The sequence below is a fragment of the Populus alba genome, chromosome 19 (assembly GCF_005239225.2).
Source record: "Populus alba chromosome 19, ASM523922v2, whole genome shotgun sequence".
NCBI classification, from domain to species: domain Eukaryota; kingdom Viridiplantae; phylum Streptophyta; class Magnoliopsida; order Malpighiales; family Salicaceae; genus Populus; species Populus alba.
The window spans coordinates 8,324,498-8,344,268 of NC_133302.1; the positions used below are offsets into that span (position 1 = coordinate 8,324,498).

Consider the following 19,771-nt stretch of genomic DNA (forward strand, 5'->3'; position numbering starts at 1 on the left):
AAACACACCTTAAAACTATATCTCTTCATGCTATGGCGCTTTCAAGGCGTAGTCGAGTCAAAAAAAAAAAAAAAACAGTCATCCTATAAAATAGTGTCAGAAAAAAAATGTTGCGAAAAAAATTAAAAACATTTCAGCTGTAGGAACTAAATTGAAACTATTTACATAATTGGGGCACCGAACTGTATGTTCTCCAAGGAAATAACTTTACACATCGCCTAATAAAATAAAATTGCTACAAATATTTATTTTATTTTAGGCAAAACAATTAAAAAGAAAAAAATATAAATATATTGAAACTTTGAGCCATTTTAGCGTATAAGGACAAAAGCCAGCTCAGCAAAAAGAAGCTACATAGATACGTGTCAGAACTAACCGAATCTCCTTTAACGTTACTCCAATGTAATGGAATTATCACCGTACAGTTCAACGGCTCTGATCTCTCCTCACCACCCTCCATCCGCACTATATAATCCGCCACCCCACTCTCTCTCCTCTCCAGAAAATTCCAGAAAAAGCGAAAAATCGGAGGAGCAAAAAGCTCGGAAACAAATAAATTTCTAATCTTTAATTAGCTGCTTAAGGTTTTTTTTATCTGTAAATCGAGTTCTTCAGAATTTTCGTGTGGGTTTTTACAGCTGTTTGATCTGATCTGGAGAATTGGCTGTTTCATTTCATGACTGGAGTTTGATCTTGGTGAGAAGAGAGATAGAGATCGAGATCGAGATCGAAATGATTTCGTTGCAGAGTGGTGGTCGCCCGGCTGCTTTTGGTTCGGCTCGCGATGACGCCGTCGGTGGCTTCCAGCTGAAATTGGAGCCGTCGGCTTCTTCTTCGGCTCCGTTGAGTTTGTTGCCTTTTAAAGGCCGCGATTCTCATCATGAAGGTTAGTCAGTTGCCTTTTAAAGGCCGTGACTCTCATCATGATAATTCTCTCTCTCTCTCTCTCTTATTAATTCTTATCATTTATTTTTTTGCATTTAAGAAGTTTTTGATTTAGGATTGTATTTTTTCAGATCGGTTAATTTTGAAAATTTGGTTCTTTTGGACGCAGTTGTTGATGAAGAAGCACACTTGACGCTGGCGCATAAGCTGTACAAATCTGGGAATTACAAACAAGCGTTAGAGCATAGCAGTGCTGTTTACGAGAGAAGTCCACAGCGGACTGATAATCTTCTTCTTTTGGGTGCTATTTATTATCAGGTTGTTTTCCATTTTCATTTATTTGTTAGGGTTTTTATTATTATTTTTTATTATTTTTTTTTTTTCTGTTTTGGCCAAAATTGTAAATTGTTTGCCTTTTTGCTTGCAGCTGCAAGATTATGATATGTGCATTGCAAAAAACGAGGAAGCTCTTAGACTTCAGCCGCGTTTTGCGGAGTGCTATGGAAACATGGCAAATGCTTGGAAGGTAATTAAGATCACGTGGGTTTGTGTGGAATTATGGATGTGTTTGATCCCTACAATTAATGATAGGGATTGATTACTGATGAAGGTGATATTTTGTTTGATAATTTTACAGGAAAAGGGTGATATTGATCGTGCAATTCGATACTATTTGGTTTCCATTGAGGTTAGTGTGCAGATATTAAACTTTTTCTTCCCTAACTAGATTTTTTTTCTTATTATTTACACTTGAAATGAGTTGTTTAGGAAGTTTAGAAATGCACAGGGTTTGTTAGCTGATTTAAACTCCATGAATGCTTACTTTAAACAGGCATGTGATAGTATTAAGTTAGTTGGACAATAACCTTGTAATTTTCTTTTATAACTGCACTACCTTAACATGCTAGCTTCTTGTTTATGATAGTAATGATGGTTGTGTTTGCAATCTTGGTTGCAGCTTCGACCCAACTTTGCTGATGCTTGGTCAAATTTGGCTAGTGCATACATGCGAAAGGGAAGACTTAATGAGGCGTCACAATGTTGTCGTCAGGCCCTGGCATTGAATCCTCTTCTGGTAATTTTTGTCTAACATGGATTTATGATGATCTGGATGACTGTCAATTAGATGGGCCAGAGGAAAAGAAAATTTATGATTTCAGTATTCTTTATTGCTCTATGCTAGCAACCAGGTGTGGATGGTATTACAAATGTGGTGAGGGTTCATTACTTGCTTGATTTCATCAATTGTCTTGCAGGTTGATGCTCATAGCAATCTTGGGAATTTAATGAAGGCTCAGGGATTAGTGCAAGAAGTAAGTGTCAATAAATGAGTACTGCAACTATGTTTAGTTTCTTAGTCCTTATTGCGTTTAGTGATTAGCCCAGACGTAAATTATTTGGGCTATGGTATATGGTCTTTTAAACTCTGTTCATACCCTCATTGTTTACCATGCCATATAGCTAGGAGTAGGATACCAGTGGATCTTTTAGCATCCAAACCAGTCCATTGGAAATTTAGCACTCCAGTTTGAGTGAATGACTGAAAGCTCTACTAGATTCACCTGGCCCAACTTCTCCATCTCACTTGTGGGAGAGAGGAGGTCATTGTTTCCATGTATATGTTTGTGTAGTATGCGTATGTCCTTTCCGGCAAAGTTACTGATCATTATAATTCCTGTGTGGGACTGTGTCTTAATTCACAGTTCAATACAGATATCAAGTTGTTACCACAGGCCAGGGCTCAGATGATGGTTGATCTAGTTGTAACTTCCATGTGAAGACACCAAATTGTCAGAATCTAACATTTTGTGCAGGCATACAGTTGCTACCTTGAGGCTCTACGGATACAACCAAGTTTTGCAATTGCATGGTCAAATCTTGCTGGTCTCTTTATGGAGTCTGGTGACCTTAACAGAGCACTTCAATATTATAAGGTATAGCTGATCTCCACTTCAATTTTTCAGCTCTTTTTTTTCAGTTGAGTTTTGGTTGTTTTCCCCTTTCTCTAGAGTTTGCTTTGACTATCTGCTTCAACTGCCATCACTTTCTAAAGTTTTCATTTTTTGCTGGAATATTGCATCAAATATGGTGTGTAGTCATCATGTCTAAACATTGACAAAAAATCTTCTTTGATTGCTTTTGGTAATCAATTTCAGTCAATTCTTTCCTTTTGGAGCTAGATTTTGACTGTCACTTGTGAGCTATGAATGTCACCAGTATCAATCTGAATCTGAATTTATTTGGTCACCATATATCATATTAAAGTTTGTGAATGATCTCCATTTGTAAATTTCCTGGTTCTGTTTCTTTCGCAACTGTTATAATGCTTGCTGATTGCGTTTTGTAATACTAAAATTGCAGGAAGCTGTAAAACTTAAACCTAAATTTCCTGATGCCTACTTAAATCTTGGAAATGTTTACAAGGTAAGCTGTGATGTCTTGTGTGCTTAAAGTGGAGCAGCTGCTTCTGCCTGGTCTGGCATTGGTCTATGTAGGAAACTACAGTTTTTCTTTGCCCTTTTCAGGCCCTGGGAATGCCTCAAGAGGCTATTATGTGTTATCAGCGAGCAGTTCAGACACGACCAAACTATGCGATGGCTTTTGGTGAGCCTCCTTTGCCTTGCTGCCACAATTTTTCTAAACATTCCAAATTTTTCTCAGTACTAGACAATTAAATGCTGATTGGATATTTGTATTGCTTAACTTGTATTTTTTCCATGTCCTTTCTGTGGTGCACTTCTGGATTATCTTCTTACAATCCATCTATTGTTGGGTTCTTCTTTTGTTATTATTGCTATTAAACCATCAATACTATTTCTTTTTTGAAAATGCAAATAATGTGACGCTGTGTATAACAAAGATAAAGCAAGGGTTCTAAAGCCTTAAGGTTACAGACCAAACTGTAGAGAAATTTGGAGAAAATTCTCGGGTATTTTATTGAATCTGAATAATAGTCTTCTCATCTCCATAAAATAAACCAGACATCCCTATTTATATGTTAGTACTAAAATCACCTATAGGAAAGGATTCCCAATTAAAACTTTATTTAATAGAATCCATCTAGCATTAGGATTCCTAAATAGTAAAATACTAACTAAATTAAAAGTCCTAAGCTAAGTAGGAAACAAATAATTAAAATCCAAAATTAACTAGGAAAATAATTAAAACAGGAAAACAATAACTTCATGCTTCATATGAGGTGCTTTTGGGTTTCTTTGCGGACTTCTTTTCAAATTTTGGCCTTGTTAATGTCCATAAACTCTTGGGATGATTGGTTTATGTCATAATGGTTTCTAGATGAACCTGTTTATAGTAAAATTTTGTGGTTGTGCCTGCAGTTGTGCTTAGACCTGGACCTTTTGTTTTCCAACTCTAGTAATTCTAGTTGTTGCTTCATTCATGCTCATTCCTGATTTTTCTATTGTTTTATTTGTTCTTTGGTTGATGATTATATATGGAAAATTTATCTTTAGGAGAAAATATTATTGATTTATTGGCTGTGAGTTTACTTTTTTCCATACATTGGCAAGCTGGATGTTAGGTTTTGTTAGGTATGGGGTTAAGAAATTTGGAGAAATGCTAAGTTGGTAAGATTTAATGGTTAAGTATTCAGGGTGTAAAAATGTTAAAGTGAAATGTCAAGGATGTTTGGTAGGAGTTGAAAGTAATAGGGGGTCCCACTTTAGTTAAATCAACTTTTCAATTACATGTAATCATCAAAAATATTAAATAATATGTATCTATGGTTCAAAATTTAAGATGGAATCGGAATGATAAAAAAAAGTTGAAAATTTAAAAAATAGGGAAAAACATAAAATCCAAACTTTTCCCCCTTGAAAAATCTGTTACTTCCCCCTCTCCAAGGTCAACATTTAACCCCCATTTTAATTTGTAACCTCCTTTAAATCTTTCCCTCCTCTAAAAAATCTACCAAACACTAGTAAAGGTGAAGGAAAATAACAAGGTTAAGTTTTTCACCTCCTTTACCCTTGTGTACCAAACATATCGTTAGGAGTGTTGGGGGGGGGGGGTTACTTCTCATCTGCTTTCATGTAATTCTGGTTGAAGAATTTTTATTTTCCTCAAACTTTTTGGCCTGTAATACGGTGCAGGAAATTTGGCTAGTACATGTTATGAGCGAGGCCAAGTGGAGTTGGCGATTCTTCATTATAAGCAAGCCATTGCTTGTGATCAGAGATTTTTAGAGGCTTACAATAACTTGGTTGGTCTTTCTTTATGCTAGCAGCCTTTTACTAGTCTTGAGTTCTTTCAATTTTGAATCTTAATTTTCATTTTCTTTTATATTCACTAACCTGACTTTCGGATTTATTCTCTAACTGGAAGGGCAATGCATTGAAAGATGTTGGTAGAGTGGATGAAGCACTGCAATGCTATAATGTAGGTTGACATTTCCTTTTTTCACCTTCTGCAATTTGCTTGTTTAAGTAATTTCTAACCTTCATCTCTTGTTGGCTTAAGCAATGTCTTTCAATACAACCAAGCCATCCTCAAGCACTTACCAACCTTGGGAATATATATATGGAATGGTATATGATCTTGAAATCTTGATATTTTATTTTTAATTAATTATTTTATTATGTCAAATATATATAGGATTTGAAGTAAATTGAGTCTTTATGAGAGTTATTTGAACATGCAGGAATATGTCTGCAGCTGCTGCTTCATGTTACAAGGCCACTTTGGCTGTCACGACGGGGCTGTCCGCTCCTTTCAATAATCTTGCTGTAATCTATAAACAACAGGTAAAGACAGCTGAATTGCTTCCAGTGAGCACTTCTCTGATGAACTTTCCTTGAACTGAAAGGACATTGCACAACAGTTGTTTTCCCCTGTTAATACTGTGTTTTGATGACAGTGGATTTCCATTTTTCCTTGGATGTTCCTTCTACATTCCTTTCTTTTTCTTGACAGGGAAATTACTCGGATGCTATATCTTGCTATAATGAGGTTCTTCGAATTGAACCCATGGCAGCTGATGGACTTGTAAATAGGGGCAACACTTACAAGGAGATTGGTAGAGTAAGCGAGGCAATTCAAGACTACATTCATGCTATCAATATTCGGCCAACCATGGCGGAAGCACATGCAAATTTGGCTTCAGCTTATAAAGACAGGTACATGCTAGTTACTAGTTTGAGAATCCAACGCAATTAGAATAGCTGTTGGATGTGCTTGGTGGGTGGAGAGAAAAGGAATCACTTAGTCGAGTGAGTCTTGGTTAGTTTCCCTAGTTTGATCTTGTAATGGGAGTCTCATCATGTTGATCTGCAATTGCTTGCTATTCATAAGGTTTTTCAGAGAACTGTTTATTTAGCTCCTGATTCATCAAGCTACCAGGTTATGTTATATTTGATTTGCTGCAATTGTGCTTAGAGCTTTCTCGAATGTTTCTTTGATTGCACTTGAGTGGAGAAATATGTTTGGCTAGAAATCAACTATTGAGTTTGAATGCATCAAAGGTTATGGTATTGAAAATATTCGTGTTGGCTATGAAGGAAGCGTTTGGGATTTATTTATTTTTTTTGCTAAAATTTAATATGGTTTGTATGTTTTGGATCGTTTTGATGTGCTGATGTCAAAAATATTTTTAAAAAATGAAAAAACATCATTGACATGCATTTCGGCACGAAAAGTTATTTGAAAAGCAACCGCTACCACACTGCCAAACATACTTGAAAACTAGCTAACTGCTGTTGAATTTGGATTTGTATTGCATGCAGCGGACATGTGGAGGCTGCTATAAAGAGCTATAGGCAGGCATTGCTTCTGCGACCAGACTTTCCAGAAGCAACATGCAACCTTTTACATACATTGCAGGTATTCTTTAAAATTGATACTCATACTGCACTGTCCTTCTAGAGGGTTTAACCTGGATTGGTATCGATTCGATGTGTTAGATTTATAGTGTAAAAGCCATACTGTTTGACTTGTTGAACTGAGGTGCTTATTTCCTTTTATTAGTTAACCTTGTCCTGATCAATACTGGTTGTATTCTGCATGCATCAAGGATGTGATTGATTTATGCATAACATTCTCTGTCCACAATGCAATGTTTGGTGTTGATTCTGATGAATTTACTGTCAAATATGCTGCATCTCCATCTCCCTCCTCTCTCCTTTCGTGTTTATGTATTTGTTCATAAAATCTTCCATTTCAGCTTGTTTAAGCCCTCCTCTCTCCTTTCGTGTTTATGTATTTGTTCATAAAATCTTCCATTTCAGCTTGTTTAAGCTAATTAGTTGGATGTTGAAGCACTTTGTTTACTACAAGAAAAGTTTTGAACTGATTTCTTCCTTATTTCTCATTTCCCATTTTACAGTGTGTCTGTTGTTGGGAGGATCGCGATAAAATGTTCGATGAAGTCGAAGGGATTATTCGGAGACAGATTTCGGTAAGAATTTATGATGTTTGTTAATGTTCTTTTTAAGTTCTTTCTTCATTTTGTTTAGCTTTTGAATACTGTTACGTGGAGTTACAAACTTTTCTAACTACCCTATTAATTTCAGATGTCAGTTCTTCCTAGTGTGCAGCCTTTTCATGCTATAGCATATCCTATTGATCCCGTGCTTGCGCTTGAAATCAGGTCTGATTATTGTTTTGGACTGGGCCGTACTTGATCTCTATGATCTAAGCCTTATTGTTCTTATTTTTACACCTATTTTACAGTCACAAGTATGCAGCTCATTGCTCCATAATTGCATCTCGTTTTGCACTTTCTCCCTTCAAGCATCCTGCTCCTCTTCCTGTTAAGCATGAACGTGGAAGTGGGAGACTTAGAATTGGATACGTGAGCAGTGACTTTGGCAACCATCCGTTGTCACACCTTATGGGCTCTGTATTTGGTATGCACAACAGAGAAAATGTTGAGGTTTGTAAATTCAATTTTCCACTGCAAGGGCTATCTAGCTTTTTATTTTTCTACATTTTTGGGCTACAGGTGCATGTTATGACTAACAAGATGTGCAGATTTTCTGCTATGCTTTGAGTCCAAATGATGGTACTGAGTGGAGACAGCGTACCCAGTTTGAAGCTGAGCATTTCATAGATGTATCTGCCATGTCATCAGATATGATTGCCAAACTAATTAATGAGGACAAGATACAGATCCTTATCAACCTTAATGGGTATACCAAGGTACACAGTTCAGAATTTTCCTAAAAATTTAACCATGTGATGTGGGGATGAAAAAAGACAATAAAGGGAATTGGTCTTTGATTATTTTTAAGTTTAGTGCTGCATGATTATTTTATATTTTTGGTGTTTTGAAATATTAGTATTTATTATTCAGTAGTTAGAGTAGAATTTTAGTTTCCTTATTGAATTAGGACTACTCAGTGGGTTTTTCCTTATTTTATTTTTATGTTTCTATAAATACACACTTATCTAGACATTATGTTATCGTTTATGATATTTGTCAAATACATCGAGTTTCTCTTAAATAATTGGCAATCTTTATTTTGTGCTCTTGTTGGTGGTTCTACACTTTCAACATTCTGAGGCCTTTTTACAATTGTAATCATCATTAGAATTTGAAGTCTGTTATTTTTATAGGTTGCTTGGGATTGTGTCACTTGTTTTTATTTATTTTGCTGGTGTAAACTTTTGAGTGGTTGATGTCTTTAAACAATGGTTTTGGTAAATGTTCATATTGACTTCATACCTGTAGCCTGCTGGTACTGTTACTAATGGTTTTATCCATTCTAAATTTGCAAATCATTGAGTTCCAGCTTTTAACTTGCGTTCTGTGTATTATGTCCATCCAGGGGGCCAGAAATGAAATATTTGCTATGCAACCTGCACCTATACAGGTTTCATACATGGGATTCCCTGGGACTACAGGAGCAACATACATTGATTACTTGGTCACTGATGAGGTTGGCAGGGAACAAGAATCTAAATTTGCATCACTATCTGCTGTGTTATTGTTTGTCTTTGTTGTCTGAATTCTGATGCACCTGCTCCTTCCTTCCAGTTTGTTTCACCCACCCGTTTCTCGCATATTTATTCTGAAAAGCTGGTTCACCTGCCACATTGCTACTTTGTGAATGATTATAAACAGGTTGGTCCCAGACTATCTATTTTGCTTGCTTCATTGTGGAACATGAATATTTAAAACCACCACTGTTGCTTTCAGAAAAACCTGGATGTGTTGGATCCAACGTGCCAGCACAAGCGATTGGATTATGGTCTCCCTGAAGATAAATTCATATTTGCATGCTTCAATCAGTTGTACAAAATGGATCCTGAAATCTTTAATACTTGGTAATCCAAAGTCAAAGGACAGCCCTGACATTTAATTCATTTTTATGACTGCAGGATTTTAATACATGGTATCTTACAATTCATATTTATTTTTAATATTGCAGGTGCAACATTCTTAAACGCGTACCCAACAGTGCACTTTGGCTCCTTAGGTTCCCTGCTGCAGGGGAAATGAGACTGCGAGCATGTAAGTGAAATTTTTCCTCACCTCTCCCAAGGATCACAATAACTCTCTTAGCATCCGGCACGTGGCCTTGTGTTAATGACCATTGGACTTTGTTCAGATGCTGTTGCACAGGGGGTGCATCCAGACCAAATTATTTTCACAGATGTTGCCATGAAACAAGAGCATATCAGACGCAGTGCTTTGGCAGATTTATTTCTCGACACGTAATTATTACTCTCTTACATTCACTACTGAATGCTGTCATTTGTTGCCTTGGGGCTTCTTTGATGTTGATGGTTGGATTTTTCTTTTAGGCCATTATGCAATGCACATACCACAGGGACAGATATTCTGTGGGCAGGTTTGCCAATGGTGACCATGCCCCTTGAGAAAATGGCTACAAGAGTTGCTGGATCACTTTGCCTTGCCACCGGACTTGGGGACGAGATGATTGTTAACAGGTGGGGTACAAAGATGAATTGAGTTGGCATGTTCCTATGCCATACGCTTTGATTGCTTGCTTGCTTGTGAGATTTATCTTCTCATTGTTTTGCCCATGTTTACAGTATGAAAGAATATGAAGAGAGGGCTGTGTCTCTTGCATTAAATAAGCCAAAGCTTCAGTCCCTGACAAACAGATTGAAGGCATTCCGAATGACTTGCCCTCTGTTTGACACAAAACGCTGGGTAAGCTTAAACAGAAGCTTTATTTTCTCAACTACCATGCTTTTGTTTTGAGGGACAAATGTTCAATCTCTCTTCGCCTTTGCAAATGCAGGTTAGAAACCTGGAGAGGGCATATTTCAAAATGTGGAATATTCATTGCTCAGGCCAGCAACCCCATCGCTTTAAAGTTGCTGAAAATGATTTTGACTGCCCTTACGATAGATAGAACAGATTGGATAGACGGGATTGTAGATAAGAGCAAGAGAAAATAATCAAGAATATTTAGGTGAAGGTTGGTCAATTATTCAGATGAAATTGTGATGTGTTTACCATGTCCATGGATGAATTCAGTTATCTAAACACACTAGTCAAGAAATGAAATGATAAAATTTGTGCTTGCTGATCTCATACTGATTCTTTCGTTAATCATACATGCATATGGATGACAATGTTAAGTATGTGTGTGCTTCTGAAGAGAGATTCAAGCCCAGGTCTGAAATTGATTACATCATACATATTTTCTAGTTACCAAGATTCTCATTATCATATAGCCATGAAGGACCTGAAGCACATGTTAATCTCAAAAGAACCCAAAATAATTCTTTTATTATTATTATTATTGTTGTTGTTGTTTAAAATGTATCGTATGAATAATGTTGTACAAAATTTCATATATGATTATATTTCAAACATACGTCTACCATTCATATATAGACATGTTAGTCTGTAAGAAAAATAAGTGTGAAAAATTTGTTAATCTTTTTGATGAGCATGAAATTTAAAATATTAATATGGCAATAATATATATTGCCATGTACACAAAATATGAAGTAAAATTACAAATGGCAAATAAAAAAGGAAAAAAATACTTTAGGTTTGTAAAGGAGAAAAAAAAGATTAATCATTTACTAGTAATATTTGCTGGTGTGATTTTTTTTGTGGTTATTTTTGTGGTTGGATAATGATAGTTTTTTTCTTGGGAAATTTAGGGATTCTCAAATATTTTAGTTGGTATTTTTGTAAAGTAAAAGTGCAATAAATATATAAAAGAAAAGTAAAAATGCAATAAATATATAAAAGAGCATTGAATCTTGGTTATTCATTGTTGTTTTGGTATTAAATCAATTATTTTTTTAAGAAAATAATGTTATGTTTATACATTGAGAATGAAACAATTGTAGGATGCATGGTATTTATAGGAAGGAGAGGTTAAATACCTTTTGTATATGTTTGGTGAAAATGCATAAAAATAAATATTTTAGATTTGTAAAGGAGAAAAAAAAAGTAAATTCTTCATTTCCTCTCTTAAACCACTTGAATCATGTTTTTCTCTCTTAAATCAACACTCTTCCTTAAACTAATTACTTTAAAAAAAAGAAAAAAGAATAGAAGATAAAAGAGGAGCTCCACTTCTGGAAAATTCAACTAGAACAGCTACTCTTTTTTTTTATTATTATGATTTAAAAAACGGATGTTCTATTTTATCATTTTACCCTTATTATTATTATTATTATTATTATTATCCCCAACACATACTTGGCTGTCAACCTAAATTGCAAGGTCTTTCTTAAATCCGATTTGACCTGTAATTTTAAACTCAATGTATTACTATATGTCAACGATTCCTTGTAATATTTTATCTCTAATAATCAAATTGAAAGAGAATTAAATTGAAAGATATTAATACTATAAAATTAGACTATATAATTTTACATCAAAAATTTGAATTTAATATACCATTTTATTTACTTAAATCATCATGATTTTTAGACCAATCAATTGATGACTTTCATTCATAACCATTATAAATATTTGCTCTTATTTTTCACCATTTTCAGTAAAAAAAAAATAAAAAAATACCGTGATTGTTTGCGGGGCTTATACCGACAATCAATGTTTTTTGCGTTAAAAATCATACATCATTTTATTTAAAATTCTACTATATTGTTGTTGTTGTTATTGTTGTATAACTATTTTCACCCCAATTCATAAAGATTTCTCTTACATAATTATTTTACCTGATTGAGGAATTTACATAGTTCATTACTGGTTTGTATTTCATATACTGATTGTTGTTTTATTTCATCCAAGATCTAAGTGAAATTTATAAAAGTTATTACCCCCATCTATAAAAAAAATCCTTTTTAATTATCATTTTTTTATCATTTCTAAAAACTGATTTACCAGTTTTAGGTTGGTTTAAATTATTATTCTTAATATTACTATAACTATAACTATAACTATAACTATTATTATTATTATTATTATTGAAAAAATTAAACTACGAAACTGGAAGGAAATAATTAAAAATTTTAAAGACTTTGACAAAGAAACCAAAAAAAATAATAAGAAATTAAAAGAAAAAGGACCAAATTGAAATCACTATCATTATCATTGAAATAAAAAAAAAATTATGAACTTGATTTGAAGGATAAAAATGAAAGCATAAAAAAATTTTTTAAAAGAAAAAGTGAATATAAATATGAAATTAAATGATCGAATTGAAAATCATTATATATACAAATTAGAAATCAATGGTTAAATTAAAAACACAAAACTTAAAAAAAAAAAGAAAAAATAAATATATAGCAATCAAAACTAAAAGAACTGACTAATATCATAGTATTTTGAATAATTAAATTACTCTTATATATACTAAATTAAAAAATCAATATATGACAGAGGAATATTCTCTTTTTGAGTGACAATTCTCTCTTACTAAGAAACCATCGTCTCTCTCTTTTTGAACCAAAATTAAACACAAAAATGTGGTTTTTTTTTTTTTTCCTAATCAAAGACAAATATCTATGAATTATGAGTTTTTCTCAATCAGGAAATTAGGGTAATTTTCTATGAATTGATTTTTGAGTCATCAAAAGTATGCATTTCCTTTATATAATGAAAGGGTTGTTTGGTTTTTAATAAGATGAAACTATTGAGTATTCTTAAACCGCAACATGCTTCAACTTTTGGTGATTGCCTGGACATGCTTCACGCAGCAACATAACAAAGAGTTTGGCAAAGCAGGCTGAACTAGCTAGGAGTTGAAGTTGCATAAATGCGACTAGACACTATCTGATAGATTCGAAGAAGTTATAGGAGTTGAAGATCTCGTGGAAAAATAACTAAAAAAAAGCCATTTGTAGATGCTCTTGTGAACAAAGCTGGAAGATCTTGTATATGAAGTTTTTATGAGAAATAAATTGTTTGAATATTCTAGCTTGATGTTGATAATATTTGGAAATCAATGGATTTTTGCTCGTTGAAGGATTCTTTAATTTTTTTAAAAAAGTAAATTTAAGATTTCAAATTAAAATTTAAGCCTAATACTAAAATTAATTCTTAAAAAAAAAAACCTTTAAAATTGATTCAGGTCTAATAAGAAAAAAATCTTGTATTGCTCCTTCATATATGTGAGACAATGCTTATAACTTAGAGGAAGTGAAAGGAGAAAAAGAGAAATTATAAGTTGTGTTCACTTTCTCTTTTCTCCTTTACAATTTCTTTCTATTCCATCCTTTAATTAAAACCACTATTTTTTTTTTTTTGTAAAAATAGTTTTTTGACCCTCCTTTAAATATACCTTGTTGAATAAGATTATTTCATTAGAAATATAAGATATAAGACTATAACTTTCAACTCTCATTCATCAATGGAAGCAAGCAATATATCATCGGCTTCCATTCAATAATAAAAGCTACAAACATAGGTTTCTTTCCAATGATAAAAAGTAACATGACAATGACTTTCATTCATCAATCAGAATAAGCAATATATCATTGGTTTCTATTCAATAATGAAAGCTACAAATATTAGCTTTCATCTAACAATAAAAGCAATATAACAATGACTTCTTTTCTCTCTTTCTCTCTTTAAGAAAACAACACATACTGGCTTCATTCAATATTAAAGCAACATAATTATTGTTTTCTCTTCAATAATAGAAGCAACAGACATCGACTTCTATTCAATAATGAAAGCAACATAATTATTAGTTTTCCATTAACCCTTTTAAAATATACTTTTGTCATCTTTACCAATGTTTATCAGGTGTAAGTTGTAAGATTAATATACAAAATTAAAAAGATTAAAGTACAAAAAGACCTACATGGTGTTTGACCTTTAGATGCAATATCTGTTGTTGTCTTCTCTTGTACTAGTAGAGACAAATATCACCGATAAGTTTCATGAACAACAAAAGTGTCATTTTAATTCTCATCAAATCCAAATTTTAACTCACTAAATAAAAAAAATCCTTAAAGTTTCATACATGTACATGATGTTTCATTTGTCATAATTTATATAGTGCCGAATTCTAAGCAAAGGTTGACAATTAATTATTTTTGTCACTTCAGTCTAAGCTTCTTAGAATACTATTTTATGTTTTGATCATAACTGGAGTTGTAGAACTCGGTTTTAAGAGCGACTTGTTTCGTTAGAAAATTAAGACATAAGGCTATAAATTTTATGAAGGATGATGAACCCAGATCTTTCATTTATATATAAATTTTTTTTCATAACAATAACATGTGGGATTGTCAAGTAGATTCTAAGATAAACCTTCTTTTAGTTTTTAGCCCATATATGGAGTTTCGTAGCTTCAAATTACACAAAAGCAGTTGAATTTAAAAGATAACACCGATACCTACAATTTTAATGAGATATGCATTTCAAATTTTATTATTTTTAAAGTCAAATTATTTTTAGCTTTACTTTAACAACCAACCAAGTGTTTTAATGCATCACTTCATCATTCAAGGCACCTATTCCATTTCAATATCCTTTTTAATACCATTAAACATCAATTTTACATTAATCAAACTAATTAAATTTACCATTCATAAATAAAAACTTTCTTAATCAAATCATGATTCAATGACTACACATAGTAAACAACATAATTCCACCATAACAACATTAAAACACACAACTAAGGTTTATAATCTCAATTTCACATACACTAGCATCTTATATCACATATTGATTCAATCTAATTAACTTGGATGAAGTTCTTAGGGTGATGAATCAAGAGACAAATGTAAGGAAATACTAAGTTATCTTCACTTTCTCTTTTCTCCTTTCACTTCCTCTAAAATTCACACTTACAATTTATATTCTATTCCATCCTTTAAATTTTTTTTTGATGGTTTTGATCTCCTAAATCCTTTAAATCTATGTTTTTGTGTTTACCAAAAAAAATTGTAAGAAATTTGCAAGGCTTCCTCCTCTCTCCCTAGCATAACAGGCTAGTTGCAACTTGGCTTTCCTTTGGAAAGCCAAGTCTTCTATTTATACTCTATAAATCCTTTATTTGTATATTAGACCCTCATAGTTTTCTTAGTTGTATATTCACCCTTTATCTTTTTTGTTATTTACACATTAACCCCATATTTTCCTTTTATTTCCACTTTGACCCCAATTATAATATCTTTTTCCTTACATTGGCCCCAATATTGCCTTTATTTTTACATTGGCCCTATAAACTCTTCCTTTCTAATAATTTAATGCTACACCTTTTTGCTCATTCTTTCCCCCCTTTTAATTAGAGTTTTCTTTAGATTTAATTATTTATTTCAAGGTTAAATTGTCCAAGATCCATCACTAATTTATTCTAAATTGAGGCTGAGTTGTTGCGGATTTTCATTGAATATATATAGTAAATTTTTCTTATATAAATATTATAATATTAATTCTCAAAGCTATTATATTCCATACACAATAAATTTTCTTTTATTAATTTAATATGTTAGATTTCTTATTATCTATTTATATTTTATCCAGGAGTTTATATTTTTTTGACATATAAATGTTAATTGAAATGCTATAGAAGTGTTTATAAAATAAAAATAAAAATAAATTTGATCAAAGATTAAATTAAGCCGGGACTGGTAACTCTGCTTTAACCCGAACAGCCACCGAGACTGCACAACGCCATAACCCCAGCCTCAGCTTCAACTACTCTACCAACTGAACCACAAAACACAAAAAAATGCTTCTCCGCTCCACAAAACCTCTCCATCACCACCTCTCCGCCACCAAACTACTCCTTCTCCGCCAACTCAAAACCCTCCCCTCCACCACCACCAACAACAAAGACGCCTACTTCTCCTTAATCCACAACATAACAAACATAATCCGCAAAGAAGTCTACCCAGAACGCACCCTCAACAAACTAAACCTTCCCATCACTTCAGAACTCGTTTTTCGTGTCCTTCGAGCTTGCTCTAACTCTCCTTCCGAATCCCTCCGTTTCTTCAACTGGGCTCGCTCTTATTACTCTCCTACAACTATTGAATACGAAGAACTCATCATAACCCTTGTACGTAACAAGAAATACACCTCAATGTGGAAACTCATAGCCCAAGTTAAGGACAACCTCGGCGACAAATTTTCTGTTTCTTCTGACACTGTTTGTTCTATCATCGAAGAGTATGGTAAACATGGTTTGATAGATCAAGCGGTTGAGGTTTTTAATAAATGTAGTCGTAGTTTAAATTGTCAACAAAATGTTTGTGTTTATAACTCCTTGCTTTTCGCTTTGTGCGAGGTTAAAATGTTTCATGGTGCTTATGCTTTGGTTAGGAGAATGATTAGAAAGGGGATAGTGCCGGATAAAAGGACTTATGGGGTTCTTGTAAATGGGTGGTGTTCGAGTGGGAAGTTACGAGAGGCGAAAGGGTTTCTGGAGGAAATGAGTAAGAAGGGGTTTAATCCACCGGTGAGAGGGAGGGATTTGTTGATTGAAGGGTTGTTGAATGCAGGCTACTTGGAGTCGGCGAAGGATATGGTTAGGAGGATGATGAAGGAAGGGCTTGTGCCGGATGTTAATACATTTAATTCAATGGTTGAGGCGATTTGCAATGCGGGGGAAGTTGATTTTTGCGTTGGTATGTATCATAGTGTGTGTAAGTTGGGGTTTTGTCCGGATATAAATAGTTACAAGATTTTGATACCAGCTGTTTCAAAGGTGGGTAGGATTGATGAGGCTTTCAGGTTGTTGCATAATTTGATTGAGGATGGGCATAAACCATTTCCTAGCTTGTATGCGCCAATAATTAAGGGGATGTTTAGGAGAGGGCAGTTTGATGATGCGTTTTGTTTCTTTAGTGAGATGAAGGTCAAGGGACATCCTCCGAATAGGCCGGTGTATACAATGATGATAACAATGTGTGGACGTGGAGGGAAGCATGTGGAAGCAGCGAATTATTTGGTGGAGATGACTGAGATAGGTTTGGTGCCAATTTCTAGGTGCTTTGATATGGTTACTGATGGGTTGAAGAATTGTGGGAAGCATGATCTTGCTAAAAGGATAGAGCAGTTGGAAGTGTCTCTTCGCAGTGCTTGAATTGACAGCTGCAAGACATTACCAATTGCTTCATTGAATATGGATATTGGTATCGGTTAACAGCATCAAACTGAAGGCTGATATGATTGCTGCTTAAATATGAAAAAAGCTGGCTAGTATCGAAAAGGTATATTTCTATCATGCTGCTCTTAATTCAGTATTTATGGTTATGAATTCTCAAGTATTGGCAACATTTAAGTTCAATTTCACAGGCTTGTGTCTGCTGACATGCACTTTTTGGCCCTAGACATGGAAATTGAGATGTTTTTCTTCAGAATAATTAGAGACTGATCACATAAGCTTTATTCCATTCTATTTTAATGCTCTGTTTCTTTGCTAGCAAACACAGTGCGTGGGCATTTGTGAATTTCTTTGTTTTTTTTTTTTTTACTGCCTCATGTAATTAATTCCTTATCCAAGTGCCTGTTTGATAGAGGCTGTTGTTTGATGTGATGATTACCAGTCATTCTCAGCATCTTCAGTAGATAAATTCATTAGTTATGCTAATAGGTTAATAATGCTTGCATACTTCCACTTGAATTGTCTCCAGTCAGTTAAAAAAATGTGTCAAGGATTGCCATTTGCAAATGTGGGATTTACAGTTGGTTGTATTTTCTGAACAGACTGTAGATGTCATAGAAGCATCATTGAGGTTCTGTTCCCTGTCAAGAACTTATTTCATGAGAGATGAACTAGCAAGGGGAAGAGGGTCAGTCAGCTTTCAAGACCTGCACTGGTTTTCTGATCTCACAATTCCTTGCAGTACCATCTTAACTTTCATGGCATGTTCCCATTTCAGGTTTTTCTTTCTATTACATGGCCAGATATCGTTTTGCAGCTACAGGAAATATGCTCTAATGTCTGGGTATTCTAGATAGCTCACATGACTGATCAAGCATATGCCAAAGGGATATGAATGTGCTACATTTCTCATCTATATTATTTTCCTAGATATCGATGGCTTGCATTCAGCCTTTTTGGTACACAGAATTTCTGATTCATGGCATCATCTTTTAGCATTGTATAGGCAGTAGATGAAGTGTTGAGATGCGAGTACAGAGCAATTTCACAGCTTGTCTTTTGAATGTTGATGCATCAATCTTCAAAATTGAGCATGATATCTCTAATCTAAAACAAGTTATTGTATACACTAGTATTTTGCCAATTGACAGTTCTTGATCTTTGAATTTATATGCCTTATTCGTAGTCTTCACAAGTCGATGTTTGGAACTTGCTATTAATTAATGGTTTGCTAATTGGACTGACTTGCTTTAGTTGTGTGATGAAAAAACAAAGCAAGAATAAACTAGAGCTGTACGTAAAAATAAATTGGTTTGTTAAAAGATTGGTAGTTGATAATGACATTAATTACACAAAAACAAGACAGTTTTTGTGGATTTCCGTGTGGTCGGTGATAATGAAATGAAGAGCCTGCTTGTTTTTATATTTTTAAAGTATTTTTGAAAAAAAAAATGATTTTTCTTAAATATTTTTCGTTGCCTTAAATTTTTTTTTTTGTTTTCATATAGTTTTCATGTGTTGATGTTAATTTTTTTTTTTAAATAAAAAAAATATTCTTTTAATGTATTTCCAAGCAAAAAACACTTTGAAAAGTAGTTGCTATCACACTACCAAACGGGCTCAAAATCCATGGAAATTTCTGTTATTGCAGTGATCCCAGAGACTAGGTAAAAGCTTTACCTTATTTTTGTATCTCACTAATATAGTGACTTGTCAAAAGTTGCTTATAATTGCCAATGTATTTCCTAGTTTTGGGCATCTGTACCCAATCTTGTTTTTAAAATAACATAATTGGAGGCTGAGGTCAACTGAAATAACATCTTAATATCACTCCAAACAAATATTGATCGCACCATATCTTTTCAACTTCCAAAATTTTTTAATGAACTTGTCTTTTTTTGATGAATATCTTTTGTCGAAATAACCACGACCCTAACACCTGAAGCTGGACTACAGAAGTAAAAACCATCAGGTTTTAGTTGTATCTGGACTTTTCTGCCTTTCTTTAATGATGTATGGTGGAATATAACAAAAGTATCCATTTTCAAATTGTAGCTTTATTGCATATCAGTGGAGTTGATTAGATGTCTGCTTCGAAATATCATGCTCCAATCTAAAATGTCTCAGTTTTGTGGTTCAAGTCTTAAACAGTTGGGACTATGCAGAAACGAGGAGCAGATGGCTTCATGTTGCTCTTCATATTTCTCTGGGCATCCCAATCTTGATAGATCATTGTGTGAAAAGACTAGGATAGAAAACAGCAACAACAACAGCAACAGTTTCGTATCGAATTTGGATACGAAACTTTGGTGTGCGTTACTCTATGTATTATACACGTATGTTGTATGGCCTGTGTTCAAGCATTTCTGGTGTTTACATGTGCTTCAGAGTGCAATCAAAATTTG

The 19,771-nt window shown here is 33.8% G+C and overlaps 2 protein-coding genes across 3 annotated transcripts; both read left to right on the forward strand.

Moving 5' to 3' along the window:
* The first annotated feature begins 486 nt into the window (after positions 1 to 486).
* LOC118046751 (probable UDP-N-acetylglucosamine--peptide N-acetylglucosaminyltransferase SEC) lies at positions 487 to 10,408 on the forward strand. Its single transcript, XM_035055759.2, has 27 exons — positions 487 to 886; positions 1,055 to 1,203; positions 1,313 to 1,411; positions 1,523 to 1,573; positions 1,844 to 1,960; positions 2,142 to 2,198; positions 2,700 to 2,819; positions 3,247 to 3,309; positions 3,411 to 3,489; positions 4,998 to 5,107; positions 5,230 to 5,283; positions 5,365 to 5,432; positions 5,546 to 5,648; positions 5,818 to 6,020; positions 6,627 to 6,723; positions 7,226 to 7,297; positions 7,413 to 7,489; positions 7,573 to 7,774; positions 7,873 to 8,040; positions 8,670 to 8,780; positions 8,879 to 8,965; positions 9,041 to 9,168; positions 9,273 to 9,355; positions 9,453 to 9,558; positions 9,649 to 9,795; positions 9,901 to 10,021; positions 10,113 to 10,408. Exons 1-27 carry the CDS (start codon positions 733 to 735, stop codon positions 10,224 to 10,226), a joined length of 2,940 nt encoding a protein of 979 aa, XP_034911650.1. The 5' UTR covers positions 487 to 732; the 3' UTR covers positions 10,227 to 10,408.
* A 5,471-nt stretch (positions 10,409 to 15,879) lies between these two features.
* Positions 15,880 to 18,534, forward strand: LOC118046752 (uncharacterized). 2 transcript variants are annotated; one of them, XM_035055763.2, is made up of 3 exons: positions 15,880 to 17,472; positions 17,969 to 18,054; positions 18,145 to 18,534. In XM_035055763.2, the coding sequence occupies exon 1, from the start codon at positions 15,990 to 15,992 to the stop codon at positions 17,343 to 17,345; it is 1,356 nt and encodes a 451-aa protein (XP_034911654.1). In that variant the 5' UTR covers positions 15,880 to 15,989; the 3' UTR covers positions 17,346 to 17,472; positions 17,969 to 18,054; positions 18,145 to 18,534. The 2 variants fall into 2 exon arrangements, with proteins under 2 accessions (XP_034911654.1, XP_034911653.1); XM_035055762.2 differs by having other exon boundaries at positions 17,969 to 18,534.
* Positions 18,535 to 19,771: the final 1,237 nt, after the last annotated feature.